The following is a 21,850-nucleotide window of genomic DNA, read 5'->3' as shown; positions in this document are numbered from 1 at the left end:
TTGTGATACTGTAGACCTCTCCATGCCGCACTAGTTCTTTTGCTCGTATCCTAATATCCCCATTCTTTTGGGAATGGCTTTTTTTCATGCATTAAGTTATAGTTCTTGTATCAGTGATCCTGATGAAATCACATGCCATCTGGAACATCTGTATTAAGGCACTGAATTGGAATTACATGCATCAGTATAGTTATTGCAAGTCACAATGCACAGGCTGCGCATGGGCTTTATTCTTTTTCACCTATGAGGGAAGAACAGAAACCTCTGATAAGTGAAAAGGCTTAGCTGGGGATGAGGATAATTTAGCTATGGATGCCCTTAACTACGTTTCCAGAGTGGGCAGGTCCAAACAGGGGGCAACAGGGAACATCATAGAAAATAGTACAAACAGCCTGCACCAGCTGTGAACAAAAACAGTCCAAGTTTTGCCAGTGTTTTGAATCCACTCTGAGGTGCAACATGTTCCAGGTATGAATGAAAGAGTAATACTTTAAAGTAGACTTTAACCATCTTTTTCTGCATCCACAGCTTCACAATACTATGCATTGGCATGCAGATAGGCATGCATAGTATCAATATCAGCAGTGGAATGAAGGGGCTCACCCTGACGCACACAGCAATGTATGTTTCCCATAGAGTCCTGTTACACAGATATTACTGAATGTCTATTCTGTAAGGAAAAGAAGTGACTCTTTTCTAAATATAAATACTTCATATATTTATCACCTTCTATCTCTCCTAAACATTAAAACCCCAGCAGCAGTTTCACCTATTTCCAACACAACGATGAAGCACAGCAGAGCTTGATGCCTGTCATTTTGGAGATGGGCTCCCTGTGCTAGAAAGTGCACTCCATGTTGATACCTGGTCTTTCTAGATAGCTGGTGACCTGAAAGAGTCAGACCCAGCCGAAGGGGGCTGTGATAAGAAGGGCCCTATTTGTTACAGTGGGGAGCACTATGAAACGAAGCAGAGGTTAAAGATGAGTTTTCTTGCTAGGGCTTAAATGTAGGTAGTACTTTCTTTTTTTCTTCTTCTCTTGATTACTCTATTTCTTTATTCTTTTATTTATTATTAATAAATGGCATTATTGATTATAATTATCACAGAAAGGAAAACTCTTTCAAGAATTTTGGTATCTAAATGTTAACAATCCCCTTGCTGCTGGTCCATAGACCCACCAGAAACGATCCCTGTATAAAGTCTAAATGTGTGGTTAATGCAAGTCTGTAGTTTAGGACACAGTATGAAAAGTTTAAAACAGGGGTGTGTCTTCTCATGCCAATATTAATAATGATTAATAGTGAATAATATTTATTTATTTTCCCTATACTCTTCTGTAGCACATCTAAGGCACAGCAGGGTGACTGTTGAATTATCTGACAATGTGGTCAAGGTCATTCTTGGGTATCTACAAGTGGCCTTGAAATAAAATCAGAGTTGTTTCTTCAAAGCAGACAGGAGAGCTTAGATTCACCTATAACATTAGCTGGTCATCTTAGATTAGTCTGACCTATCCTAAAGGAGCCCTTTGTTTATCGAAAGTATCTTCTTGAAGTCTGTTTAAATTTTCTGATCAAGCTGAAACTATGGTAACAAAAAAAGCTTGATAAAACTTGTGTCTGACACCTTGGGAGTTCCCAGGAATACCAACATAACTCCAGATACAGAGAGTTTGCTCAGTATGAAGCATTTTATTCCCAGGTCTTTTTAGTGTGTAAGTAATGGCCCAAGGAACTTTACAGTTCAGTAGCACTGCCAGGCACATGTGTGCCACTTGCCCCAGTCCAACACATTCTTCATTTGACCACTTTTTTCCTAAAGCTATACTATTTCTGTTGACTTTATGTGAATTTAGCAGTTCTGTTGTTCTCATAAAGTGTGTTTTACTTTAACGTTGCATTTCCCATTATGTTTCCTGCATCAGTTGGCAGTGGTAGTGTGGCACAGCTATGTATCCTTTTCAGTTTGCATGAGAGAAAACTTTCTATGTCATCTAACATTGTTTTACCAGTACAGTATTTCCTTTTAAGTCACAGAAATCTTCCCCAGTAGTACCTAATTGATCTTTTGCCACTATACAGGACTTTAATTCACTTTTCATTTGTAATCTGTCTACAACCCTGGCTACTTTTGAGAATGGAGCAACACCCAACAACACTACAGTATAAGCATCAGGTTTTCTAAAAACAAGCCTCTGTTATATGTTAACTCCTGAACTGCATCATAAAGAAGGAAGATCTCTGCCATGTTACTAATATATGGCTTGATCTCCTTTGCTTTGTTGAACCTCTAGATTTCAAAGTATCGTTATAGTCCTGCACTAATGGTAATTCATAGGGCAAAGATTGTTAGTGCTCTGAAACTGTTTTCTTTTGGACAAGTCATGTTTGGTTGTTCAGATGTGGTTTTTTAGAAGGACTGAAGAATAAACAGTAGTGTTTCTTAGTGGTTAGAAAATTATATTTCCTTCCCGTATTTTCTACTGTAAACAGTTACTGCCTTGTTTGCTTGGGATTTTTTTATAAAGAGCTCACTTTGAGATCAGAAAATACAAACCATCTTCAGGTAAGAGCACAGAGATGATGTACGCTGGGAAGTTAACTGGTTGGAAGCTAACAACTGTAAAGGTTTGTTGAGCATAAACTATTCCCTCACACAAAAATATTTACTCAAATGAAGAGGTTTCCTATACAGAGTAGTCTGCACATATGTGGCAGGCTTTTCTTCCATTCATGCTCCTGCTGCTTACACTTTCTTTTAGCTGGGATCACTCAAGATTCAAACAGAACTTGAAATTTCATAAATTCTTGCCTCTCTTTTATGTGCTATTGAAATGACCTCTTCTTATACCCTGTTAATGCTTATGCTTCTGTGCTTAGTGCCTGCCTTTGGAAAGAAAATACCTTGTAGCATAGTATTAGCAGTGATCATGGAGTATTATAGAAAAGTGTTACCTCTAGTTTCTTGGGGCTAAGAGGTTGCTCATCTAACTATAATCTCACCTGTTGGAAGGAGCAGAAGCTACCCACGAACATTTCATTTTCATATGTATTTACCTGGTGAATGAAATATACGAGATACTGACCTGTGTGTATGCATGTGTTCTGGTGGAAAAATTGTCACAAAAGAAACATCAGTTTAAAAATCCTAAACTGTATAGTGACATGGAAAGCAGTTGTACAGACCCAACTCTGTGGTGGAGAACTAAGCCAGCACAATTTGCATCATCAGATTTCCAAGAGTGGTCCAAACAGCCTACTTGACCTGTCACAATCTGATGTCATTTGCTGCTTGTTTCGCTGTACTGTCTCCTCCAAAAATGAACTGTCATGTAGACAGTCCTCCCTCCGATTTCCTTTATGCAACCATATTTTGCCACATGAGATTGCATCGCATGGGAACTGATGTGACTAAGGACTCAACACAAACAATGCTGTCCAACAACTGGATCTTTTTAAATATTGATCCTGGTTTTCAAGCCTAGTGTTCAACCATTTTCTTCAACCACTCCTCAATATTTTGGGTGGACTGAAGGATCCAGTGGTTACATGCAAAGTGTTGCCTGTGCCAACAAGATTCTCTAAGGTGCTCAATAATGTGCTGCATTTAGCAAGTCTTATGTAAAGTCTTAAGCAACCAAAGACACTTTTCTGCCAAATTCTTTATAGGCAGTATCAGGCACATTCTGTTCATTGTCTGATGTCACGTGTTTATGTCAGTAGTGTTACTGTCATTTTACATGGGGCTGAACTGAGCCTCAAAAGACAAAGCCATTAGTGCTAGGAGTCAAAGGGGAATCAGGTCCTTGCTCAGTTTGGAGCCATCTGGAGACATGTGTCCCCTTGCACAGTTGCTTCTTCTGCTTCTTTAACACAACTGCATGCCTGAAGACAACTGTTAAGAACATTTCACTCCCTGTAGTTCATGCATACAAGCTTGAAGCTGACTCTGTTGAAAAGGTGGCAGCTCCTCCAATATGTTCTGTATTTGGTCTCTGATCAAATCTGGAGATTTTGATCAGCGCTTGATATAAGAAATGGTTTTACAAATGATCTCATACTGACTCTGCTAACCTGAAATTTGGAGAATGCAGGGTAATCCTTGACTTGGCACCAACAGTTTGTTAAATGCCAAGAAACAGAGGATAACTCTTTCCCTTTAACTAAACTTGATACAGTAAGACCAATGTATTACATGTCCTACCTACATATAAATTTAGATAACAATTAGGTTTCTAGAAAAAGTTGAAACAGCAGGTTTTTTGTCTCTGTGACTCAAACTATCTTTATCTCTACTCTTCCCTTATACATATACTAGCTTTTTTCAATTTCAGTTACCCTCACTTCTCCTTTTAAAACCTCTTTTTTTTTTTTCTGGGACTTAGCAGCTTTATCAGCATCATCATTGTGATGACCTTGATCTTAGTACTACAAATTCACTAATATGAGGTAGACACTGAGAGCTACTGCTTGAATTAATCAGAAACAAATAAATTATGACTTAAAATTCTTTTCCTGAGCAATATTTCAGAGCTGTTCCCTTGAAATCAAGCCTTAGAGTTTTGGACCAAACTGTGGTTTAACTGTACTTCTTAAATTACTAATATTCAGACAGAGGATTTTTTCTGCAAGTAAAAGCAATTGCAGCCTGCCTTAGCAATACACTGAACAGAACAAAAATTAATAGAAGAAGAGTAAACTTCACAATCTTACCTTTTGAGGTTATGAAAAGGTACTAGCCGACTGTGATTTTGGGACCTTCCAGGTGAGAGCAAAAAAGTTACTCATTTCAAATGAAAAAAAATAAATAGATATAAAAGTAGGACTGGAGAAATGACCCTGTTCTATTTTTCCATCCTGATTTTATAAGGAAAAAAATGTGTCTGTTGGAAGTTATTACTAACAGAACAACTTATGCCAGGAGTATTCCTTTACAGAAACTTGCAGAAACGTCACTCTCACAAATCCTCAAGATGTCTATTATGTGCCCGGACCAGTAAGAGACCTGTGCATCTTAGTGCTGAGTTTGATTTTAACTACACATATGCAGCAGGTTTCTAAACTCCACCTCAAGTGAGTAGATAATCTGTTCAGCAGTCTGTAGACCACATGTTTAAGGACATTGTATAAGTTGTCCTCAAGGGTTATTTTGCAGTGCAAAACCCCACAAAATTCACAATTTATCGTTTTCTTGTTCTTCTCCTGTTCTGGTTACTGCTTTTTGATGCAACCCACAGCTTCTTCCAAAGGCAACTTCTCTAAAATCAGTTTCCATTGCACTTTCATCTGCATTTCATCAGTGGCAGAACTTCACTCAGGTACCCATGCAGTGAAGGAACATTTGCTTCAAAGAGAGGGCTGCAGTTTAAATTCATCACTGGAACTGAAACACAAAACTGACTTATGCCGAAAACCTACTCTCAAACATACGCATAGTACTAACTACACTGTTTTGTGTATATATTTATATACCTATATATATATACATAGGTATATATTTATGCCTAATATATGGGGACATCCAAGACCAGTATTGTTTTCTCTGTGTTGTATTATATGGTTGAAAATGAGAGAAATAACATGGTTGAAAATGAGAGAAATAACACCAAAATACCTCTTATGTAAGACTCAAGATGATGAAAAAACATCACAGAAATAATTATAGTATAAATACAGACAAAATAAAGTGAAGATAGGCAATAGCTAAATCCCAATTCCACTTTTCTAAGATTAACTTCAACACTGGCTCCTGAACTGTTACCTGTGTATTGAGGATCTTTATCTATAAGATGATTAACACTCTCTCAAGGAAATTTTCAAGTAGCTATAATATCAAGCTCAAGAAATATTAATGAAAAATAAATACTCATTGATTTTACACTACACATTGAACACAGACATGTATTTCTAAAGTATTGAAAAGTAATTTACCATTTTGGCATGCATCAGGAATTAGATACTAGATACTATCCTTTATTTACCTTCCATAAGTACTTACTTTCAATCTCCTTAATTTTCATTTCCCAAGGTATGCAGGCTGTCTTAAAATTCTCAAAATCTCTTTGAAATTTCATCCATTTCTGAAAAGGGTCACAGATTAAAAACCACCATCATCTCAGTGCCCAGATGCACAGTTTCCCCCTGAGCTAATGTAACCCCTTAATCATCTACAGTATCCTTTGGCAGAGCCCACTGCAATAGAAGCACTAGTTTATGAAGAACCATGTCTGCTTGTTTGTCCTGCATAAGTCTCCTACCGACTTTGTGTGAAGTCCCTATTTCTTCCACGAGAAGAATGATAAAATAGTCCCTTCCTTTCATGCCATTCATTTATTTTAGAATTGTTTCTGAGAATTTAATATGTTATTTCCTTTGCTATTCAAAATTCAGATCTGGAACTCAAGCTATGTCATTTAATTACAATTATTCTACCCAGTAGTTTACCTATTGGGTAAGTACAACTTCTGTAATTGAGCTTCCTGTGCCCAGCTGAGTTTGAAAGCCTAATTATTTTTTGTGAACATTAATGCTTATAAGATGTGGGTACACAACTGCTTGCAGAAAATCCAGTCTAACTAAAGATAAACCTGGCCATAGCAAGTAGTCCTGCCAAAAATTCTTAGCATCATTCTGCATCAGCTTTTTAGTTTGGGGCAAGAGTGTGCTTTTGAAGTGAATCTCCCAAACCATCCCAATCTACCACACTTACATTTGCTCTGTAAAGCAGTGTCAGGGGATAAAACTAAGTCAAAAGAGGTACTGGACAAGTGTACTTGAGGAGCATGCTAATCCACATCCACTGCTGTTGGGTGTTTAGTGTTTGGGGCCACACAGGACTTAGCCCAAAGAAAGACCTGCTAGAGCGTATATTGTATGTACACTGGGTCCTCAGCAACCACTGTTCAGCCTTTTGGTCACAATTCTACAGACTCATATTGCTTTCTAGGATATACATGACCTTAGAGCCTTGGCTCAGTGGAGATGCCTACAGTATTTTTGCTGTGGGGCAAAAAGACACTTGTTGATCTTTCACAGAGGGCTGCCTCAAGGCAAAGACTGAGTTTTGGATTCAGTCAACAGAAAAATCCAATGGACACCAAGAGATATTAACTTTCACAAGATATTAAACCCTTGCAAACTCTTGCAAACCAGTTGATTTTTGTTTTGATGCTGGGTCTCAATCAAACTGTGAGCTTGCATTAGAAATCTTTTCATGCAAGAGCTGTGGAAATAAAAGCATTAAAATGCAAAGAAAGACAAGGAACTCTGTTTTGGAATACGCGTACATATAGCAATACTCTGCAAAAGGCTCCCCATTTGCATTACATGAAGTTAGTGAAATAATAAATTTACCTTGGTCATCATCACTTTGTATGCATAGAATTTTTTTCCTTTTCCTTTTCCAAGAGCACCTTCAAACTTTTCAACAAAAAGCTGGGCTTCCCTGGAAAATGAGGGCAAAAGAGAGACATAGATGATGCTACATGAAATTTGATATTGTCTCTACAATAGCAATGTAATTTTTTATATGTTCTGACTCCTCATAGAGTTTTGCATAATCTTGTTCCCTTAGTAATGTTTAGAAAGAAAAGCTCTGAGATTTTGTGTTTCCCTGAAGACTAATCATATGTAGTGTAAACAGAACAAGCAACTTCAGTCATCTGCTCTAATCCAAATGCATTTGGAGTTCTGAGATCTGCCTACATCCAGTTAATGTTATCAAATATTTTTAGTCACAGTGACTTTCTTTTGCAGCTCAGCTGCTGACTGGTTGTGCCACTCACAAACTGTTATTCCTCCTGGTTCCACCTAATATAAATTGTTGTCCAGCTACCTAAGGGAATTTTATTTTCATTTTTTATTTTGGAGATATGTATACACTAAAGCCTTATTACCCCTGTGTCTACCCTTCTCAACACTAGATTTAATTCAACTCTTCAGAATTTCTGCATATATCAACTCTAACTGTACTGTTCTCAGAATCATTTCTTAGAAGTGTAGCTTCAGTGGTCCCCAAAAGACTAAAATTTTGCTTCTAAAGATATGGAATTTAAATAATACCCTGGTGGTACAAATATGAAAGGAAGATTTTTAAATTGTTTTAAAAATGCATAATGTCCATGGATTAAAACAACAAACAGATGAGATCAAGAGCATACTAATATTTCCTCCATTTCATGTAATTTTCATTTATAAGTATGACTTTCATGTGTGTCTCTCTTGAGAAAATGTGCCCTAAAGGCTAAATATCATGATCTAAACCACTGGAAAATAGAGGAAGAATTTTTAGCTGTCAGTGTGTGCACAAGACCGTATAACTATTTTGTCATCGCACTAGATGACTGCAAAGCATTGTATATTGTATTAGGTATTACTCCAAGCACTTGGGAAAAGGTAGACTATTGGGAAAATGTTAATTATGATGCAAGTCTCTCCAGAAGTGCTACAGATAAGTTCACTGAGTAAAATTAATTATCATGCTTATATCTTCTGCTTACATATTTTATGCAAGCAAGCAAAAAGATTGTGTTAAACTGCAGACTCTGACAATGGCATTGGCAGAATAGTGGTGTAGCTGTGATAAAGAAGAATTAAAATTATGTGTAAAGCTATTAGCCATGTCATAATTTCTCTTAACTCATTGTTAAAAATCTCAATATCTTTAAAAGTACTGTGTATTTTTAGTAACTGCAAATGTTTAAGGTGATCTTCATACTATCATTTGAAGACCTATAAAAACCTTTCCCCACTAGATACCCACTGCACCAGTCTCTAGATCATAGTACCAACGTCTCAAACAGCTTTTTGTTTCTATGCTTCCCAAGATGGTGTAAAATTGAGGTACTGAATTTAGCTTTCACTATTTGAGAGCTTTCCCTCTTTGAGAGCCCTCTGAGCACTCTCACCTTCTGAGTGTTCACACCTAAACCAGCTGGTGAGGCATCAGGACCAGTGCCAGTTCACCTGACCTCCCTAGGAGTTTAGCATGTATTTTGCCACCATCTGAGATTCTGTTTTCTTCTTCAAAGACACAGGTTGGCAGAAGCAAAAAGCTACACACAATTACATGACTCCCAAGTGAATCGCTCTTTTTTTTTCTTTTCCCTGTGGCACAAAGCATGCACAGATTCAGATAAAAAAGCTAAAATACCCAGCCACCACCCCAGCCACACATTCCACCTATTCATCACTTCAAAGTGTTCCTCATGGATTGAGTCGGTGTCTTTTTAAGGCTCTAGATCCCTTATTCTCAATTCTGCGCTTCTGGATCACATTTGTATTCTCGATTTTGGAGTCTGATCTTTCTGTACTTCAGCTAACTTTGACACTGATGGAGCCTCCTTTATTTTCCAAACCACTTTGAGCCCTTCAGAGATTTTCTGGTTCAGCACTCACATCTCATTCTTTCATTTTGCTTCTCAAAAAATTCTACTGTTAAATTTCAACCCTCTTAAACAAGTCAGAGAAAAGAGATTCTTTCAGCTTCATGAAACCACTGTCTGTGAGTCCCTTTTAAATCCATGTCCTCAGGATTTAAAATCTTGTTGCACTGTCAGAAGATATAGGGCAATCCCAACAGCAGATGGCAGTTTCCTTGTAAACTCAGCAGTCAGTGCTGGAGCAGTACCATAAAAGCAGCCAGAATCAATAAACTGGACATGTACCAATCTCCCAAGTCAGCATATCATATTCTGGACTTAAGAGGAAAACCTTCTACCACCACTTCTATCACTAGGTAGTTCAAGCATTGGAGCTTGTTCATGAAAAAATACTGAAATCAAAGCCTACAGAGCTGTAGAAAAGCTGTGCTTTCAGTCACTAATTGCATGCAGTTATGCTGCAGAATACGAAGATTTCAAATTGTTGTTTTCAAAGGTTGTCTTGTTTTACAGTGAAGCAGTAGAGTTAGAAATTTAAGGGGATAATATGAAAACAAACTTTAACACATAAAAAATCCTCCATAGCGGGTATGAACACATTTTGTATCTGTAGTTGAACACAAAGAATCTTCACAAACATGTTCTGCTATAAAATTAAGCTAAGCCGAAACAAGAAGGAACTTTCCACAATAAAAGTCATAAAGAGGTTTATTTGAAACTCTTAATTCAAGCCTTCTGTTCACTTGTTTGAAATGTCTTTTACAAAGTTTTCTACAAAAAAATAGTGTTTCTTATTCCTCTCTGCCTTCTGGACTCTCCATCAAGCAATCTTTCAAGTTAGAGTGTTATCAGTATTTAAGACTTTCCTCCAGGACAAACCAAAACATTGCTTTTTGAAGGTGGTGATCCAGATCTCCAGGTTTAATGCTGCTAACTCTCCTGAATGCTTCCCTGGGTTTTACTTTTCCAGTGGCTGAGGATTCCTTTCTCCCTGCATCCCTTCTTCCCCAACACTGCCCATCTCCAATGTGTGCTGGCTACAGAACTGTCATAAACTGCCCCTAAATGTTACTGCTTTATAATCTGTTTTTCTCAGATTTGCACTCCATTGGCCTGCATTGGACTAAGTTCATCATTGTGGCACAAACAAACCAGACGATGATCTGATACCAGTTAAACTTCTTACTGAGTGGTTACACAAGCAGTCAACTGAGTTCCATATGCAAGACTGGAGCACAAAACCATCGGTTCCACGCCTGCACAATATTTGTGATGCTGCTTTCATGTTTCATGAAAGAAGTATGAAGCAATTCCTTTCATTTTTTATATATTGCTTTTCTGTACTTACAAATTTGTTGTATAAATCTTGAAAAAAATCAACTCAGTCCAAATGGTGGACTTACAATATTATTTTAGTTTTCCAGTTACACTGTATTTGCATTCTAGTCTAGTTATGCTGTGATTTTTGGTATTAATAGGACTTTTGGCATTAATGCATATTTTACACTGACCATGACAAGAAGGTGTTTCAAACGTGCATTATAAACTGTGGTTATTAATATTTCCCATTCTTCTGAAGTAATAGCCATAATTGTTGCATAGTTAATAATTGTCACATAGTTAATAAAAAGTAGCACATGCTATATAGCCCAAAGAATTGTGGTCAATAGAGTTAAATCCAGTTGGTGGCTGGTCACAAGTGGTGTTCCCCAGGGCTCAGTATTGGGGCCAGTTCTGTTTAATACCTTTATCAGTGATCTGGACAAGTGGATTGAGTGCACTCTCACTAGCTTTGCAGACGACACCAAGTTGGGTGGGAGTGTTGATCTGCTGGAGGTTAGGAAGGCTCTACAGAGGGATCTGGACAGGCTGAATCAGTGGTCTAAGGCCAGCTGTATGAGATTCAACAAGGCTAAGTGCCACGTCCTGCATTTGGGTCACAACAACCCCATGCAACACTACAGACTTGGGGAGGAGTGGCTGGAGAGCTGCCTGGCGGAAAAGGTCCTGGGGGTGTTGGTTGACAGCCACCTGAATATGAGCCAGCAGTGTGCTCAGGTGGCCAAGAAGGCCAATAGCATTCCGGCTTGTATCAGAAATAGCATGGCCAGCAGGACCAGGGAAGTGATTGTCCCCCTGTACTTAGTACTGGTGAGGCCGCACCTCTGAATACTGTGTTCAGTTTTGGGCCCCTCACTACAAGAAGGACATTGAGGGGTCCAAAGAAGGGCAATGAAGCTGGTAAAGGGTCTGGTGCACAGGTCATACGAGGAGCGGCTGAGGGAGCTGGGTTTGTTTAACCTCGAGAAAAGGAGGCTGAGGGGAGACCTTATACCTACAACTACCTGAAAGGAGGTTGTAGCGAGGCAAAGATCAGTCTCTTCTCCCAAGTAACAAGAGATAGGACAAGAGGAAATATCCTCAAGTTATGCCAGGGGAGGTTTAGATTGGATATTAGGAAAAACTTCTTCACTGAAAGAGTTGTCAAGCATTGGAACAGGCTGCCCAGGGAAGTGGTGGAGACACCATCCTTGGAGATATTTAAAAGAGGTGTACATGTGGCACTTAGGGACATGGTTTAGTGGTGGACTTGGCAGTGTTAAGTTAACAGCTGGACTCCATGATCTTAAGGGTCCTTTCCAACCTAAATGATTCTATGATTTTATGAGTCAATGATTATTATGCAGTTGAAAGAATTGAAATTATTTTTTAAAACAAGAAATTATTTTGTGAAGGGAAAGAGTGAAAGTCTTCTTCAATTCTTGGAATAAATAAAATCAAGTTACCTTTGATGTTCTACAAGCATGTCTTACCTTTTGGTGTGTAGTGGATTTTACCAATAACATTTGAAATAGCATTTTCATTCTGCTAATTTAGAGAGACTAAGTCTTACAAGGGAAACCCACCACATGCAAATATACAGAGGAGTTATTAAGTGCCCCCAGCAGCCTATCTGTTAGCTGCATCCATTAATATTTGCATGACTTACTTAAAGATCTTATTTAATTAGTAGTTAAATGGAAATCTCAATAACAACTTGCTTCTCTGAAAAATTCCCACCAGAGTTGTAATGAAATATCTGAAAAGCAAATTCAGTGCAGAAGCAGAGCTTGAAAGAGGGCCTATGGGTAATGAGGCAGAAACATGTGTGCAGTTATGTGTAAGGAAGTAATACAGAAACCATAACTACCAGATGATTCTGGAGCCATCACATAGAACGTTTTCCTTCTCCCCCTCAGCTTTTCTTCCCTTAGCAACTCTGCAGCAGGTTAGTCCCACTGGGTTACTCCTGGCCTCTGTGATTTGTAGGCTTAGGAGACCTTTCCCTGACTTCTACTTAAGCTTCCTGGCTTTAAAAGTTCAGCAACAACTTGGCACCATTCAGTCAGGGAACAGGCTTGTAATGTCCTTTCCATGTCTGTGAACACATGCTCTGTTTTGTTAAATGTAATCCAATATGTTACTTAATTCACCTTTCAACCCTGATGTCTAAACTATCTCACTGTACATCCTTGCAGACTTTTGCCACGCTTTGTCCTTTCCTTCATTTCTTTTGTGCTAAAAATAAAATGTGAGGACGGGAAGAACTATCAAGCAATAAAAAGTAGTCTTAGAAACCACAACAACAACCAAAACTACATACATATATACATGTATGCATGCCTACTTGGAAGTAATGCAACTTCACTAACATGAGGACGTGTCAAAAGCAATGCAGAGCGACAAAACTGAGCTTTGTAATCACTAGTATCATGTGTTATAGGTAAATTATCTATATCACAAGATAGGCCAAAGTGTGCCCTGTTAGCTAACTGTGAATTTAAAGAAGCTTCAGAGAAACCTTATTAATTGAATTACAGACACAAGGAACTAATAAATGTTGCATGGGGCCAGGCATTATTGTCCCAGAGAAGCCTGAGTTAATTATTAATACTAGGTGTGGAGTTACACCTTCCAAAGTGCTAGGTGTACAGTACTTGGGGCACTTCAGTGTTGCAGAGAGGATGAATTACAGCTCTCAGGGGTTATTGTTAATGAATAGGATTCAAGTGGATTGTTCACATTTTTCAGTAACAGTTCAGGAAGGTTTCAGTCTCCAAGATCTAAAAACTCATTAAAAAGAAATGACATATTAATATTGATCAGACAGGACTTCTCCAAGTCTTAAAAAGATTGACTAAAAACTGACTGCAAAACAACTGTTGTCAGGCACAGCTCACTTGAAAAGCAGTTCAGCAGTAATAATGGGCAAATTATAGTGTTATTTAATACCCAGCTGGCCTCCAGGACCGCCAGTATGTCCACAGTAAGAGAGATGAAATACTGATTCACTGGAGTACAAAGAGCACATCCAAGGACGAGAAATTTCCACCATCCCACACAAGCACCTTATGTATCTTTGGGTTTTGTATACTTATAAAATATTTTGTTTCCAATTCATCTGTCTTGATGGGTAATCTAAGTCCTGTAATAAAATAAATGATGCTAAAAAATAGCGAAAAATCACCACATTATAATCTGTGCCTGGGAGATGAAGGGGAGACTGCCTTGCTCTCCTGTTTTTCTTAGAAAAACCAAAAAGTTGTCATGGCTCTCCCTATGGTCTGTATTTAATTGGAAGTCCTTTAAAAAGCCTAAGCTTGACATTTGACTGCATTTTTTTAATATATTGTCATTTCACTTGTTTTGATAGTTTGCCAACTGGTTTGTGGTACAGCTTTAAAGTGAGGCCACTGTTGGCATATTTCTGGATTCTTGTGCTCAACTATCTGATTATATGGTACCATAATAGGCTTTGCTGGTGGATATAAACTACATAGCTGTTAAAAGTCTCTGATATTTTATAGCACAAAACTTTGGCTATCTAAAGTGTTATGTGCACTAACAAGGGGAGTGAGATTAGTATGCCGGAGACCCTCAGCGGTAAATTAGGATAGCTTTCCCTGGAGGTTTTCCAGTTTGCAACAGCTGAAGCTGTGGCCCGTGAGCTTTATTTTTTGTACCTTTTTCTAATCCAAAAATCTTTTCAATAGTTTATCTCCCCTCTCTAAATTTCAGTCTTGTAAATAATGATTGGTGGTCATTATCATCTGGTGGTTCTTCAGGTAATTTTGTGCTGGCCTGAGTAGGCAATGTCAAGAGGAAATGTGCACAAATTGTCATCTCCCATAGAAAAGGCACAACAACAGTACTCACAAACCATGTAAACCAGTGGAAAGAGAATGACAAGAACAAGAAAACACTTCTGAAAGAGAATATTTGTCTTGGAAATTAGAAAAAGTCTGGACTCCAGCAACACTCATGCTCTCAACCACACAGACCACTATGTCCCCAGCCCACAGACTAATATGTCTACTGCTTAGGGCCTGGGAGAGTGGTAATGCTGTTTCCTGCTTAACATCTTTTCATTCCTCTCCGTAGTTTATTCCTCACTTTTTTCAGATCTCCAGACCTGTAAAGATCTGACTATGATGTCTCAAGGTGATGTTAGAGTCTGACAGTGCTGGTACGGCTTAACTTCAAACTACAGAGGAACACTCTGCAGAAGAGCAGTATCCTCAGTCATGGTTCTTCAGAGAATAATCAAGGGCTGTTTGAAATGCATCTTTCTAGACACAGGGATGTAAATTAGAAATTAAAGCTGATCTAAGTTACCAGTGCGGCTCTGTTAAGAATGCCATTTCAGCAATGAGTATCTCAGCCAGGTTTTGACAGAAGGCATTTCTACAGAACAACTAGTTCTACACCTGTGTTCTAAAGGTACTGTTCATTCATGCATTTTCAGAACAAAAGAATGAAGGAAAAGATTAACTATTTTACAAAGTTGTCACTAGAGCTAAGTAGAAATCATCTTTTCCACCCTATACTTTTTAAGCTATGAAAAAACACTCCCTTGGGAGAAACTGGTTTTGAATCATCAAAGTGAGGGCGTTGTTCAGTCTTGAAAATGCTTAAAAAAATGATTCAACAATTTAAAATTTCTTGTTGCTTTTTTAAAACAAAAAATTTGGTGGAAATTAAATCTTTTCCCAAAAATAGTTTGTTCTGACAAATTAACACTTCTTTTAGAAAAATAATATTTAAAATTATAAGTCCTAATCAACCCTAATATTCACTTTTCAAAATAATATGAAAAAAATATATTTTTTAGTCTTATTTTGTCATGAATATGTAACAAATCCTTGAGCATTCCTGGGGAGCAATTTTTTTCCGTTCTTGGAAAAAAATAAGTGCTAATACAGAACAAACATGGAAGTGGGGTTTGGCTCACAATAAAGAACATTTCTTATAACACTGAGAAGAAATCTGCAATGAAGTAACTCTCCATTGTGGAAGCTGAAAGACAAAGAACAGGGAAATGTCTTCTTCTACCACTAAGAAGATAGGCTTCTTTTTTTCCCGCACACATCCCATGATACTCTAAAACCTGCACAAGGGAAGAAGCAGATGACATAGGGAAATACTTGCTAATAACTTGCTAAAACTGTTGACCAAAAATTTCAACAGCAAAAGACGCTTGTATAAGAGTATTAAAAAGTCACTTGTTATTGATTTACAAGTTTAAGGTACTTGAAGCCACTGTGTGCCCATTTTCCACATGTACAAAAATAATGCCAATCTGTCAGGCTAATGATTCTGGTATAAATCTTAAATAACTTGCTAAAATACAAAACAAATACATAGATACCCTAAAATGTGCTGATATAGACACTCCTGTATTGTTATAACTACAATCATAATACAGCACCCACTGATAAGATATTACCTCTTTTTTGAAGCAGCATAGTAACACCAGGTCTTCCATTGCAACTCAGTTGAACTTAGGTTCCAAAGAGCCAATTACAAAAACAGGACTCTAGAAAACTTAGTCTATGACTGCGTTTTGGTATGTAAATGACTGGGTTTGATTTTTTCAAAGGTGCTGAGTGCTTCCAAATTCCATCATTTTCATCTAAGATGCTAAACACAGATTTAAATGCCTAATTCTCAGCTCACACATTTAAAAATGTGACCAAACATTAGTTTTTACCTTTTATTCTTTATTCCGGCTGTTTGCTGGATTTTTGTGCTTTGTCTGCAGAGATATGCATGACCCTGTGGCAATCTGAATGGGATTGCCTGGAATAGAAGGTGACTATTTTTGGCATCTTATTTGACAGAGAAACATAGTAATAAACATAATTCTTCAGTTAATAAAAGTAGATTCCAAATAAGCTAATCTGAAGAACTGTCATTTGCTCTTGGAATACACATTTTTCTAGGGCAAATAAGCTGGTAATACGCTTCCAAGCCTACTTCAGAAAGGACCATAGCAAAGCATAGGAAAAAAAAACATTGTTGCAAACTGCCATAAGAGCACATTGATGCATATTTTTTACTAAAATAAACCTTCTAATGTCAGCAAATAAAATTGAATTATTTCTAGTCTCCCAGTCTAGATTTTGTAAACATAAGAATTTAAAAGTTGATAAACCAATGGACTTTTAGGCAGAATTGGTGCCCGTGCTGAATGTACAAGGACTACTTGACCAGGAATATTAATAAAGAAATTGTTAAGATAAAAAGGCACATAACAAGGGTGGGATTTTGAAAATTTACTATTGGCTTAAATGAGAAAGCCCACCTTAGAGAATAAAAACAGCGCAATAATTTAGCATTCACTGAGGATGACTAAAACCACTCATCCAGTTACAAACACTTCATAGTAACATAGATTTTTAAGGCCAGAAAGGACTGGTATTCCCACTCCCTCTGCCCTCAAAGGATGACACAGGCTGCAGACATTCATTGAGGGGCTCCTGATTCAAACCCACAACTAGTGGCTGAGCTAAAACATATAATGTAAAAAACTACACATCTGATTTAGAGGCTGCTATCTGTATTTAATCACCATTTACCCTCACTGCAAATATGTTTGCTGGTTGTCCTCAAACACATCCTTTTACGGTGTCATATAAGCAGACTGAGAGAACCAGCTGATGTTAATCATATAATCATAGAATGGTTTGGGTTAGAAGGGACCTTTAAAGGTCATCTAGTCCAACCCCCCTGCAACTGGCAGGGACATCTTCAACTAGATCAGGTTGCTCAGAGCCCCATCCAAGCTGACCTTAAATGTTTCCAGGGATGGGGCATCTACAGCTTCTCTGGGCAACCTGTTCCAGTGTTTCACCACCCTCATCATAAAGATTTTCTTCCTTATATCCAGTCTGAATCTACCCTCTTTTAGTTTAAAACCATTGCCCCTTGTCCTATTGCTAAAGGCCCTATTAAAAAGTCTGTCCCCATCTTTCTTATAGGCCCTCTTTAAGCATTGAAAGGCCGCAATAAGGTCTCCCTGGAGCCTTCTCTTCTCCAAGCTAAACAACCCCAACTCTCTCAGCATTTCCTCGTAGGAGAAGTAAGTGTTCCATCCCTCTGATCATTTTTGTGGCCCTCCTCTGGACTGGCTCCAACAGGTCCATGTCTTTCCTGTACTGAAGACTCCAGAGCTGGATGCAGTACTCCACGTGGGGTCTCACCAGAATGGAGTAGAGGGGCAGAATCACCTCCCTTGACCTGTTGTCCCACTTCTTTTGATGCAGCCCAGGATGCAGTTGGCTTTCTGGGCTGCAAGCACACATTGCCAGCTCATGTCCAGTTTTTCATCCATCAATACTCCCAACTCCTTCTCTGCAGGCCTACTCTCAATCCCTTCATCCCCTAGCCTGTATTGATACTAGGGGTTGCCGCGACTCAGGTGCAGGACCTTGCATTTGGCTTTGTTGAACCTCATGAGGTTCACATGGGCCCACTTCGCGAGCTTGTCTAGGTCCCTCTGAATGGTATCCCATCCCTCAGGCATCAACTGCACCACTCAGCTTGGTGTTGTCTGCAAATTTGCTGAGGGTGCACTTGATCTCACTGTCTCTGTCACTGATGAAGATATTGAAAAGTACTCATCCCAATATGAACCCCTGAGGGACACCACCCATCACTGATCTCCATGTGGACATTGACCACTAACTCTCTGGATGTGACCATCCAGCCAATTCCTTATCAACCAAATAGTCCATCCATCAAATCCATATCTCTCCAATTTACAGAGAAGGATGTTGTGGGTCCTTACAAAGGCCTTACAGAAGTCCAGATAGACCACATTCATAGCTCTTCCCTTGTCCGCTGATGTAGTCACTCCACCATAGAAGGCCACTAGGTTGGTCAGGCAAGACTTGCCCTTAGAAAAGCTATGCTGACTGTCTCAAATTACCTCCCTGTCCTCCACGTGCCTTAGTACAGCTTCTAGGAGGATCTGTTCCATGAACTTCTCAGGCACAGAGGTGTGGCTGACAGGTTGGTAGTTCCAAGGGTCCTCCTTCCTACCCCTTTTAAAAATGGGTGCAATGTTTCCCTTTTTCCAGTCACTCAGGACTTCATCTGACTGCTATGACTTTTCAAATATCATTGAGAGTGGCTTGGCAACTACATCAGCCAGTTCCTTCAGGACTCTGGGATGCATCTTGTCAGGTCCCATAGACTTATAGATGTTCTGGTTCCTCGGGTGAATCTCATATTCTCTAACAGTGGGAGGGACTTTGCTCTCCCAGTTCCTGCCTTGAGGTTCATCCACTTGAGAGGTGTGGGAAGAGAGATTGCCAGTGAAGGCTGAGGTAAAAAAGTTGTTGAATACCTCAGCCTTCTCATCTGTTATTACCTATTTGCAAGTCGTGTTCATCAGGGGGTACACTTTCTTTGACCTTCCTTTTCTGGCTGACATACCTATAGAAGCCCTTCTTATTATTCTTTGTGTCCTTTGCCAAGTTCAGCTCCAGCTGTGCCTTGGCCTTCCTGACTCTATCCCTCCACAACCAGGTAACATCCCTATACTCTTTCCAGGATACCTATCCCTGCTTCCACTGCCTGTGCATTTCCTTCTTGCTCTTTAGTTTGACCAGCAGGTCTTGACTCATCCATGCCAGTCTCTTGCTGTCCTTTTGCTGATTTCTCACCCATAGGGATCAAGAGTTCTCGCGCTCTATGGAAAGTGTCCTTAAAGATCTGCTCCCTTGTTCCTGACGGCAGTTTCCCAGAGGATCCCAGTGACTAATTCCTTGAATGGCTGGAAGTTTTCTTCCCTAAAATTCGGAGTCCTGACTTTACTCTTTGCCTGGCCCATATCAGTCAGGACTTCGAACTCTACCAGTGCATAACCACTGCAGCCCAGGCTGCCTCCAATCTTGACATCTGTGATATGCTCACTTGCCTTGGTCACCAACAGGTCCAGTAATGCACCCCCTCTGGTAGGGCTGTCTATTATCTGGACTAAGAAGTTGTCCTCGATGCAATCCAGCAGTCTCCTGGATTGCCTACAGCTCGCCGTGCTACTTTTCCAGCAGATGTCGGGGTGGTTGAAGTCCCCCAGCAGGACGAGAGCCTGCAAGCGCAATGCCTCCTGCAGCTGGAGTAAGAAGGTTTTGTCAATAGGCTCCCCTTGATTGCATGACCTGTAATAAACGCCAACCACAACATTCCCTTTGTTGCCTTGGTCTCTAATTCCTACCCATAAGCTTTCAACCTGCTCATGGTTATTCTTCAGAGACAGCTCTTCACAATCCATTCTTGATGTAGAGAGCAACCCCTCCATCCCTCCTTCCTCACCTGTGCCTTCTGATCAGCCTATAGCCATCAACAGCAGCACTCCAGTAATGGGATTCATCCCACCAAGTTTCGGTAATGGCACTTGGTGGTCATAGTTTTCTAAGGTCATAGCTTTCTAAGAACACAGTGGCTTCTAACTCCTCCTGTTTGTTGCTCGTGATGCGTGCATTGGCGTAGAGGCACTTCAACTGGGCTCTCAGCCATGTCATCTTTTTAGAGGAACACACATTAATTCCATTTATGTACTTCCCCAGTGTTTCCTTGTTGTCTCCTATTACTCAGGAGCCCCTGGCTTCTCTCTGTAAGACTTCAAGAGTGCTACAGTGTATCCAGCACATCACAGAGCAACAGGCTGAGGGCCCTCGCTAGTACCCTTTCCCTCAAACCTTCATGCTTTGTCCCATGGCTTGTCATGGGTGAACCTGATGGTATCCTGTTGTCCCTTCAAGTCTAGTTTAAAGCTCTGTCAGTCAGTCCCTCTAGCTCATGAGCAAAGACACTTTTCTCCCATTGAGAGAAAAGAATCCCATCCAATACCAGCAGGCCTTGTGCCATGTAGACTATCCCTTTACCGAAAAATCCAAAATTCTGTCCGTGACACCAGCCATGGAGCCATGTATTAATACACTGGATCCATCTGTTTCTTCCAGTATCGCTGCCTGCAACGGGAAGGCCAGAGGAAAAAATTCCCTCTGTTCCAGCTTCCCTTACCAACCATCCCAAAGCCCAGAAGTCTCTTTTGATCACCCTTGGACTACGTGTTGCAACTTCAATGCCATCCACAAGAAAGAGCAATAATGGGTAATAGTCTGAGGGCTGTACCAGGCTAGAAAGTTTCCTAGGAACTAGGAATTGCTAGGAATGCTGGGGTAGAAGAATGGCTATAAAAATAGAAGCTCTGTTCATAGCGAGAATACAATGAATTTTAACTTTATATGCCTGGGGATCCTTCAATTATAGACTATGCAAAATAAAGTAATTGCTATCTGATTATCGAATATGCTTATCTACTTTTTTCTGAAATTTCTCTAACCTTCAAATGTTTCCACTTTACATCTTGTCCTGGTTTCAGCTGGGATAGAGTTAACTTTCTTCCTACTAGCTGGTATAGTGCTGTGTTTTGGATTTAGGATGAGAATAATCTTGATAACACAGTGATGTTTTAGTTGTTGCTAAGTAGTGCTTACACTAGTCAGGGAATTTTCAGCTTCCCATGCTCTGCCAGGTGCACAAGAAGTTGGGAGGGGGCACAGCCAGGACAGGTGACCCAGACTGGCCAAAGGGCTATTCCATACCATATGGCGTCATGCTCAGTATATAAACTGGGGGAGCTGGCCAGTGGGCAGCAATCGCTGCTCGGGGACAGGCTGGGCATCAGTCGGTGGGTGGTGAGCAATTGTATCGTGTATCACTTGCTTTGTATTTAATTATTGCAAAATATGCATGAAAATGCATGAAAACATGAGCTCAGTTTCCAATCAGTTTGCTTTTTCATAAGTTAAAAAAAAAATCTGAGTTTCTTTCCAAAAAGTTAGAATAGAAAGTTAAATCCTCTCTTCCCACCCCAGTAATCTTGAGGTATTCCTGAAATTGCATAATTTTTCTTAAATGAGATATTAAACTTACCAATGGAAGAATTTACCAACATTAACCTAACTGAAGAAAATTAAAGATTTTGCAGGGGGGTGTAATGGAAACTTAAAAAAGAAAAAGATTTGAGTTTTTCATATTTGATTTCAGTTCTACAGAGACAAGAAAGCACTGATCTGCAATGCCATTTACCTCCACTTCCTGTGAAAGCACATCCTGTGAAAGAGAGATCATTTGAAG

The 21,850-nt window shown here is 39.4% G+C and overlaps 1 protein-coding gene across 1 annotated transcript in view; it reads right to left on the bottom strand.

Moving 5' to 3' along the window:
• TMC1 (transmembrane channel like 1) overlaps window positions 1-21,850 on the bottom strand; it is a 70,422-nt gene that overhangs the window by 33,276 nt on the left and 15,296 nt on the right. Inside the window, 2 exon segments of the mRNA XM_009474376.2 lie at window positions 6,001-6,082; window positions 7,356-7,446. Coding sequence (XP_009472651.2) covers window positions 6,001-6,082; window positions 7,356-7,446 — 173 coding nt within the window.

Source organism: Nipponia nippon, unplaced genomic scaffold (assembly GCF_047370975.1).
Source record: "Nipponia nippon isolate SJK-2023a ecotype South Korea unplaced genomic scaffold, ASM4737097v1 scaffold_8, whole genome shotgun sequence".
NCBI classification, from domain to species: Eukaryota; Metazoa; Chordata; class Aves; order Pelecaniformes; family Threskiornithidae; genus Nipponia; species Nipponia nippon.
The sequence above is the reverse complement of the archived record's forward strand: the minus strand, read 5'-3'. Positions and strand labels throughout refer to the sequence as shown.